The sequence below is a fragment of the Scylla paramamosain genome, chromosome 25, assembly GCF_035594125.1.
Source record: "Scylla paramamosain isolate STU-SP2022 chromosome 25, ASM3559412v1, whole genome shotgun sequence".
Taxonomy (NCBI): domain Eukaryota; kingdom Metazoa; phylum Arthropoda; class Malacostraca; order Decapoda; family Portunidae; genus Scylla; species Scylla paramamosain.
The window spans coordinates 3,750,001-3,760,000 of record NC_087175.1 but is presented as its reverse complement, the minus strand read 5'-3'; the positions used below and the strand labels follow the sequence as shown (position 1 = coordinate 3,760,000).

At 42.9% G+C, this 10,000-nt stretch overlaps 1 protein-coding gene across 1 annotated transcript in view; it reads right to left on the bottom strand.

Annotated features, from left to right (window-relative positions):
• Window positions 1-10,000, bottom strand: part of LOC135113101 (putative neural-cadherin 2) — a 248,894-nt gene that overhangs the window by 61,026 nt on the left and 177,868 nt on the right. The window contains exons 4-5 of the mRNA XM_064028140.1: window positions 9,155-9,270; window positions 3,523-3,690 (exon numbers count right to left, since the gene is read on the bottom strand). Coding sequence (XP_063884210.1) covers window positions 3,523-3,690; window positions 9,155-9,270 — 284 coding nt within the window. The remainder of the gene's footprint in view (window positions 1-3,522; window positions 3,691-9,154; window positions 9,271-10,000) is intronic.

Here is a 10,000-nt window from a genome sequence, read left to right as displayed (position 1 = left end):
AGAGAGAGAGAGAGAGAGAGAGAGAGAGAGAGAGAGAGAGAGAGAGAGAGAGAGAGAGAGAGAGAGAGAGAGAGAGAGAGAGAGAGAGAGAGAGAGAGAGAGAGAATGTGTGTGTGGTTGGAAGAAAGAAAAATAAGCCATTGATAAGGGCAAGGCGAAATTAGTACGTGGACACACACACACACACACACACACACACACACACACACACACACACACAGAGAGAGAGAGAGAGAGAGAGAGAGAGAGAGAGAGAGAGAGAGAGAGAGAGAGAGAGAGAGAGAGAGAGAGAGAGAGAGAGAGAGAGAGAGAGAGAGAGAGAGAGAGAGAGAGAGAGAGAGAGAGAGAGAGAGAGAGAGAGAGAGAGAGAGAGAGAGAGAGAGACTCAATAGGAAACTCTACAGCCACCATTACACTTTTTAATGAGACTTTACTCATAAGCATTATTTACTGGCTTCTTTTTTGAGGCTGCTCTTCCCCCACTCAGACGCGGCAGGAAGACCAGAGAGAGAGAGAGAGAGAGAGAGAGAGAGAGAGAGAGAGAGAGAGAGAGAGAGAGAGAGAGAGAGAGAGAGAGAGAGAGAGAGAGAGAGAGAGAGAGAGAGAGAGAGCAAACTGACGAAAAAAAAAGAGAGGTAGAGATTCACAAACTGTACCAACAATCCTAGCGGTGGGTTGGTTTCTGGTCCAATCTAAGTTTGTGGGACGGCAGGAAGTGTAAACACGATAAGAAGGGACCGTCTCGCGTGAGTGGCGGCAGCAGCTTCAAGTCTCCTCGATATTCCAGGCGTCTGAGGCAGCGCTAGGTTGCTACCCCCGTGGCGCGAAGACCCACACGTTGGCCCGTCCTTAGCAGGTGGTGGTCGCTTGAGAATATCTATCGAGGTTCCATATTCAGCGCGAGGATAATCTTGGGCAGCTGGTGGTCGTTTCATAACACGAGCCGCGGCCGAGGGACAATCTCATTATGACAACAAGTCAACTCAAGGACGGTGTTGCGTTGCGTTGCCTGTGTTGCCTCTCTCTCTCTCTCTCTCTCTCTCTCTCTCTCTCTCTCTCTCTCTCTCTCTCTCTCTCTCTCTCTCTCTCTCTCTCTCTCTCTCTCTCACTTTCCGCCCCCGCACCACAAATGACAGCTCTTGTGAACGGGTTCTTATCTCGCCTCGACAGCCTCGTTTGCTTGAGGTGTGAGAGGCGTACTGGATTAAAAAGAGAAGTGTCTAGCCGGGTGAAAAGTGCCCCGGCGCCTCTTCACTCCTGCACCGTGTTATTGAAGCTCTGAATGCTGCAAACTAGAGGAGAAGTGGGTTAAAAAGACGCCTAAACTCACGTACAGGCAAAGGTAAGTGGTTGGATTGTTAAAAATGTATCGTCACTTTTTTTTTCTCCCTCTAGGACAGTTTGGCGGAGATGGTGAATGCATGGAGGAGGCGGCGGAGGAGGCGGAGGAGGAGGAGGAGGAGGAGGAGGAGGAGGAGGAGGAGGAGGAGGAGGAGGAGGAGGAGGAGGAGGAGGAGGCATAAGGTGTTAAAAAGTTACCTGAAGTTGTCTAAGGCACAGAGTTAGGTAAAAATTGATGTGCAGTGAGGTAAAATGTGCCGCGCCTCCACTCTCCACCACCACCACCATTTGGCAAAGACGGGAATGCTGGGAAACTAGGAATGAAGGAAACAGAAAGCATAATTTTAAAACCATCTCAAGCCAAGTACAGGTAGGTGGAAGTAAGCGTCTTGTCAGGTGAAAAGAACTTTTACTCCTGTAGTGTCTGTCAGTCAGGTAACGTTACACCTGTGAAGCGAGAGGAATGCTTTACTTCACTCGCTCACACTGCCAATCAGGTGCGCGTCTCTACACCTGCGAATTGAGAGTTTATTTATTCAATGAGAGCCTGGGGAAGGGGATTTGAAGGTATTCTGTTCCTGTGCTATGTTAGGAAATAAACTGTGCGTCTGTGTGTGTGTGTGTGTGTGTGTGTGTGTGTGTGTGTGTGTGTGTGTGTGTGTGTGTGTGTGTGTGTGTGTGTGTGTGTGTGTAAGGGCGTTTCTCATCAGTTTCCTATTTTTTCTTCTCTATTCTACGTTTTTTCCCCTTTATCAGTCCATTTCCCTCCTCTTATTCTATATCTTGATTCACACCTCCTTCCATCACATCCTTTTCCCTCCTCCTTATCTCCCCTGGTCATCGCTCCCCTCCCCCTCGTCATTCACTTATCTGGGTGCACTTATTCCCGTTGTTTACATTGCCCTTGATTCTTGAGTCACAATGTCCTCGCCAGCAGTTCTGAAGGGGCCTGACTCACCATCGTCCACCGCTGCGCCTTGTGTCCAAAAGAGCGTTTAAATCCTAACTTTGCCTTCCAGTAAACTTGGCCCAAATACAGAGAACTCTCCTTAACTTCCCTCAAATGAAGCAAAACTTAAGGCAAATCGCACGCAACTTTGCCAAAACTCAGGTGCCCGTAATAGTCTTCTAGGGAAAAGGTAAATTTTGACCTATTTAAGTTACTATTTTCACTACTACTACTATTACTACTACTACTACTATTTGATCTGTGACACTACTACTTTTACTGCAACTGCCATTACTGTTTGATCTGTGAAACTATTATTTTTACTATTTCATGTATAACATTACCACCACTACTGCTACTGCTGCTGCTATTACTGCTACTTTTCAATTGTCTTTAAATAAGTTCTGAATATCAAAGAGCACGTTTTATTTATATTCAATTGTACCTTGACATCAAAAGAGCCAGCTACACACGTCAGGATCTCTCTCTCTCTCTCTCTCTCTCTCTCTCTCTCTCTCTCTCTCTCTCTCTCTCTCTCTCTCTCTCTCTCTCTCTCTCTCTCTCTCTCTCTCCCACGCACTATCTATTTGCATTCATGTATATTTTAACTAATCAAATTTATAAGCCGAGATGAACTGCAACACCGCTAGAAAATTGCCTCCAAACGGAATAGAAAAAGACCAACTATTCAGAGAGAGAGAGAGAGAGAGAGAGAGAGAGAGAGAGAGAGAGAGAGAGAGAGAGAGAGAGAGAGAGAGAGAGAGAGAGAGAGAGAGAGAGAGAGAGAGAGAGTACAATAGGAAAAGGTACCTGGCTGGATTGCTTGTAGAAAACCGTCACAAACAAAGATCAAAACGCAATATTGGTGGCAGCTGTGGGATTGCCTACGTACGAGGCTGGAAATAAGAAATACGGCAAAAAACAGGGAACGACGTATACACACACACACACACACACACACGTACGTACGGAAGGATTACCGCCCCACATATAAAAGGCATCGAAAATTCTCACTCACACACAAACACACACCAAAACATGTAATGGAAAGCAACAGTGGCGGGATTACACTAGGAAAAGATCATCATGAATGGAGATCCGAACATACATTGGTGGCAGCGGTGGGATTACGCGGACACACGACCACTGCGGTATACAAGTTTTTTTTTTTTTTTCCTAAGTGCGCGCGTGTGAGGAGGAAGAAGAAGAGGAGGAGGAGGATGGGGACTTACCGTGAGCACCGTCTTGGGGAGGTGGCGGTCGTCCTCCTCCGTGATCTGAGTCTCATGCAATGCCCTTGGGAAGTACGGCGCGTGTTCATTTCTATCACCGACTTGCACCAGGACGCGCGCTTGGCTTCCCTCGCCGCTGCTGCCTCGGACCTCCACCACCAACTCGCACTGGAAGGGAAAGGAAAAGAGTTTGTATTATCTGGTGTTTCTATTACTTGGTCTTTCTGGTTCTGTTACTCGTGCTGTGTGCCCTACTACCATGACCCGTATTGTTAGGCGAATACTTGGTGCATAACAATATTGCTTAACATTTCTTTGGTTTGTCTTACGTTGAACAGGCTAAGAAGGAAGCTACCACAGTTTTCCTTAGTGTTTTCATCGTTTTATTTACACTACTGGTTCTACTAACATGAGGCGTAATCTGATAATTTTGTAGGTTTGTCTCTTACGTTTAACAAGGTGAAGGAAGATAATGAGTTTTTCAGGAGCGTTTTCATGATTCTATTGATTTACCATTGCTGTTGTATTTATTATTTGCTCTTCCCACAGACTATTTCTTCTTCTACCAACATGAAGCGTAATCCAATAATTTTGTAGGTTTGTCTCTTACGTTTAACAAGGTGTGAAGGAAGATAATGAGTTTTTCAGGAGCATTTTCATGATTCTGTTGATTTACTATTACTGTTGTACGTATTATTTGCTCTTCCTGCTTCCATTACTACTACTGCTGATGGTGGTCTTGCTACGCACCACGAACCATATTCCTTGACAGTAAGTTTATCTCAAACATTCAGTTACTGATATTTTTAGGAGTGCTTTCATCATTCTATTAGTAATTTACCACTACCTCTTGTCTTATTACCATGAAGTGTGTTTGTTTTTATCTTTATCAACTATCAGCAACGTTCCAGTAAATAAAATAGTCTACTACTAAAATAAAATAGTACTACTACTACTACTACTACGACTACTACTACTACTACTACTACTACTACTACTACTACTACTACTACTGCTGCTGCTGCTGCTGCTGCTGGTGCCACCACTATGCAAGTATCTATTGGATGTTCTGGCGCGGATCTCCAAGCTTGGTGTTATCTTAAAGTCGTGTGTTGAGAGAGAGAGAGAGAGAGAGAGAGAGAGAGAGAGAGAGAGAGAGAGAGAGAGAGAGAGAGAGAGAGAGAGAGAGAGAGAGAGAGAGAGAGAGAGAGAGAGAGAGAGAAGGGAAACTGTGAACAAGCAACAAAGGAGGCGAATGCGAGATAATGTATTTTGAGGTCAGGGGAAAATAGTTGCTCAAAGTAGGGAGGAGGAGGAGGAGGAGGAGGAGGAGGAGGAGGAGGAGGAGGAGGAGGAGGAGGAGGAGGAGGAGGAGGAGGAGGAGGAGGAGGAGGAGGAGGAGGAGGAGGAGGAGGAGGAGGAGGAGGAAGAAGAAGAAGAAGAAGAAGAAGAAGAAGAAGAAGAAGAAGAAGAAGAAGAAGAAGAAGAAGAAGAAGAAGAAGAAGAAGAAGAAGAAGAAGAAGAAGAAGAAGAAGAAGAAGAAGAAGAAGAATGAAAAGTAAACAGGAAATTAAGGAAAGGATAATGCAACAACAAACATAAGATAAGAGCAAGAGAATGAAGAAAACACGAAAAAATAAGAAAGGAGGAGGAGGAGGAGGAGGAGGAAGTGGAGGAGGAGGAGGAAGAAGACACATAACTCAATGAAATTACCGACACCAATACAATTATCGATAGGAATGTGTGTGTGTGTGTGTGTGTGTGTGTGTGTGTGTGTGTGTGTGTGTGTGTGTGTGTGTGTGTGTGTGTGTGTGTGTGTGTGTGTGTGTGTGTGTGTGTGTCATCCGATACCCCGAAGGAATAGTGAGAAGTTTCGATAAAGTCAACATTTTTGCCGATAAGAAGAAGAAATATGAAAGCAGAGATAAAATACAAAAGAAAAGGAACACACCCACACACACACACACACACACACACACACACACACACACACACACACACACACACACAAGCGGCAGGAAAGTGAAAATTGAAACAAAAAATAGAAGATAAAAAGATAAAAAGAACTGATGTAATATTGGCAACTAAAAGAGAAAAAAGAGCGAAACGGCGGGATTGAGAGAGAGAGAGAGAGAGAGAGAGAGAGAGAGAGAGAGAGAGAGAGAGAGAGAGAGAGAGAGAGAGAGAGAGAGAGAGAGAGAGAGAATCAGATATGTCCCTTAATCAACTTGTGAGAAAGTGTGAAGTAAGAAACAGCTGATAAAGAAGAGAAGAATAGAAGGAAACATGAGAAGAGAGAAAGAGAGAAAGATACATGTTGATAAATAATAAAGATACAAAAATATACTGCAAAGAGAATAGTAGTAGTAGTAGTAGTAGTAGTAGTAGTAGTAGTAGTAGTAGTAGTAGTAGTAGTAGTAGTAGTAGTAGTAGTAGAGTTACATATGACACTAGTATTAAGTGTTTTGATGTGTAAATGTGATAAATGACCTCAAATAAATAGACAATATTATTCATAAATAAATAAAACGTTTCCATTACAATGCATTAGATGGAACCTTTGTGTCTGTCTCTTTGCTTGTAATTTTCCGGCAAGCTCCCCCCTCTCAACTCTCTCTCTCTCTCTCTCTTTCTCTTTCTCTCTCTCTCTCTCTCTCTCTCTCTCTCTCTCTCTCTCTCTCTCTCTCTCTCTCTCTCTCTGACTATTTTTCCATCTATTTCCATCCACCATCTTTATCCAGCACATATTTCAATTTTCCTGCCTTGCCAAATTCTTCACTTTCTCTTCACCTTTACCTTTTCTCTTTATCTCTTTCACTTCTCGCTTCTGGCCCTAACCACCTACTCTCTCTCTCTCTCTCTCTCTCTCTCTCTCTCTCTCTCTCTCTGATATTCCAGGTAACACATTCGCTACCCGACTGTGGCTTAACCTAAACTTTCCACGTATGCAAGCCTTTCCCAGGTAAGCGACGCACCTACCCCGCTTGTCATTCCTCCTACCTGTCTATAATTAAGTTCTGAAAGGTACACACGTTCAATTACATCTCCGGGACAACGCAATCATTTTAACTCCACTTGACAAATTCGCCTCATCAACTCTCCTGGTTTAATTGAGTGTCTCCAGTCTCTTACAGGGTGAGGTAATATTGCAAATCGTGTTCTCGTCTGTCTTCTCTGTTTGCCAAGTGAATGATCTGTTCAAGTTAGATCGTCGCATGTTAACACGTTGCTCATAATACATCAACTGGTAAAAGAAAAGAAAAATATATTCTCATGGTTCTAATACGTGGTTTGTGCAACTTACTTATGCAAGACTTTGGTTATAGCTTCAATCTTTCGTCTTCAACTTTGAATTCACTTCCAAATTTGACAACTCTCTGTATATGTGCTGTTAAAATTTCTGCCACTGTTCAAAAACCTCTCAAAATTCTAATGCGTGTTTTGTCCACCATAATAACGCAAGAGTTTGGTGCTTCCTTCACTCTTTCATGTTGAGCCGTACTCTTCTAAACCTGACCATTACTTGTTAACTTACTGTCAGCAATATTTTCACAGCTCAAGAACCTTTAAAAACTTTCGTTTATCTTCTATCAAACGTACTAATGCAGGAGTTCAATAATATCCTCACTCTTTTATCTTCAACTGTAAACTCTGCTATTTCAAATCTGAGTATTACACGTTAACCCTTTACCAGTAGTACTTTAACTTCTCTAGAACATCTAAAAGCTTTTATACGAGCTCTGTAAAGCTTCATGATTCAAGAGTTAGTCTGTTTGTTCACTTACAATTTTTATTTTTTTTGTTTGACCACATGTAATTCCTTTAAAAATATGGCTAAAATGCTTACAAACACACAAAATATTCACCGATGTGTACTGTATAAGTTAATAATGCAAAGAATATAATATTAACCTCATTATTTCATCTCCAGTGGCAAACAGCACCATGGAAACTCTTGTCCAATACAGCCATGATGCTTAAGTTGAGTAATACGTATGAGAATAATTTAGTTTAGTTTTTCTTTATAAGCATTACAGTTATATTGAGGAAGAGGTCACATGCAGTACTTTGCCAATGAAGATGAAACAGTGCGATTATTACCGTATTCTACCACTGTTAAGCTGGGTACTACACTTATAAGATACTGAGTTATGTCTTCTTTTTAAACAAGAATACGACACTGACTTCACATTTCACCTTCAATGGCAAACTACCACACACACACACACACACACACACACACACACACACACACACACACACACACACACACACACACACACACAGGATCCTACATTTGTTTGTGTTTTCAGTCTTCAGGGTACCAAGAACGCTTCAAAGGATGGTCCACACTTAGAATATTTGGAGGGCTCGATAGTTTGTCTTTCTCAGAGTGCAGCTCACTTTAAAGATGAATGTATCAGTAAGCTGGGGATGCACGGCTCAAATATCTATTCTTCGGATCACCCCGGATATTGTTACAGAATATTCACCAGCATATTCCATGTTTCATACCGCGCCCTCTCTCTCTCTCTCTCTCTCTCTCTCTCTCTCTCTCTCTCTCTCTCTCTCTCTCTCTCTCTCTCTCTGTCAGTTCCAGTGGTATTTGTAGGCATTTTATTGTGCTTTTTTTGTGATCTTTTTCATTCCATTCGTGGTTTAAAAGTCCGATTTTTATTTCCATTTCCATTTCTCTCTCTCTCTCTCTCTCTCTCTCTCTCTCTCTCTCTCTCTCTCTCTCTCTCTCTCTCTCTCTCTCTCTCGTACATTCCCATTCTTATCGCACTCCTATTCCTCATTCCTTTCCTCCCGCCTCCCACACCTTCCCTTCCTTTCCCCTCGTTTGCTCTTTCCTAACCTGCCTCACTCACTCCAAACATTTATTCTGCCTCGCTCTCCCTTCCTCCTCCTCCTCCTCCTCATCTTCCTCCTCTTCTTCTTCTTGCCCTTTACTTTACTACCTTCTCTTCCTCCTCTATTTAATCTATCTCCGCAATCTGTATTTTTCTTCCTTTCTTCGTTATTCTTTATTTTTTTCCCTCTTCTTTACTCTTGTGTCTTATTATAATGTCTTTTCTTCCTACTCCATTTAATCTTTCTCTTCATCCTCTATTTCTCATCTTCCTTTCTTCGTTACCGTTTTTTTCTCTCATAGTTTCATTTCATCAATCTCTCTTATACACTAATCTTCCTCCTCTTCCTCTTCTTCTTCCTCCTTCTTCTCTTTCTATTCCATTTAATCTTTCTCTTCACTCAATATTTCTCATCTTTTCTTCATTACCGTTTCTTTCTTTCATGCTTTCCTTCCCTCATTCTCTCTTACACATTCCTTCTCTTCCTCCTCCTCCTCCTTCTCTTTCTCCTCCATTTAATCTTTCTCTTTACTCAATATTTCTCATCTTTCCTTCTTCATTACCATTCTTTTTTCATCCTTTCATTCCCCTCTTCTCTCTTACACACTAATCCTCCTCCTCCTCTTCCTCTTCCTTCTCTTCCTCCTTCCTTTAATCCTTCTCCTCTATTTCTCATCCTCTCTTCTTTCCTTTCCTTTCTTTAACCTTGTCTCTCTCAGGCACTCACTTTTCGTTCTCCTCCTCCTCCTCCTCTTCCTCCTCCTCCTCCTCCTCCTTACCTGCTGTGTTTCTTCATAATCCAAGGGTCGCTGGAGGGAAAGTACACCTGTGGAGGGATGGAGGAAAAATCTTCCCTCCTCGTTTCCCTCCTTGATTCGAAAGCTGACCTTCTCACCTGTGTAAAGAGAGAGAGAGAGAGAGAGAGAGAGAGAGAGAGAGAGAGAGAGAGAGAGAGAGAGAGAGAGAGAGAGAGAGAGAGAGAGAGAGAGAGAGAGAGAGAGAGAGAGAGAGAGAGAGAGAGAGAGAGAGAGAGAGAGAGAGAGAGGAAGGGCATCAATTAATAGTCAGTAATTAAATAAAAGCATAACACATCAACAAACCTCTCTCTCTCTCTCTCTCTCTCTCTCTCTCTCTCTCTCTCTCTCTCTCTCTCTCTCTCTCTCTCTCTCTCTCTCTCTCTCTCTCTCTCTCTCAATATTTCTGCCAAGCTAACTGGTACTCCATTTCTTCCTCCTTTTATTCCTCCTGTTCCTCCTCCTCCCCCTCCTCCTCCTCTTCCGCCTACTCTTCTTCCCCCTCCGCTTTAATTTTCTCTCCCCCTCTCCCTTCTTCCCTCGTGCTGTGAATTAACGATTAGAAAACACCAATACCATTTTTTTAAGTATATATGTGTGTGTGTGTGTGTGTGTGTGTGTGTGTGTGTGTGTGTGTGTGTGTGTGTGTGTGTGTGTGTGTGTGTGTGTGTGTGTGTAAATAAAGTTCAACGTCCTTGATATCTAACACACACACACACACACACACACACACACACACACACACACACACACACACACACACACACACACACACACACACACACACACACACACACCTTTCTTAATCAACCAATCAGCGTGCAATATCAA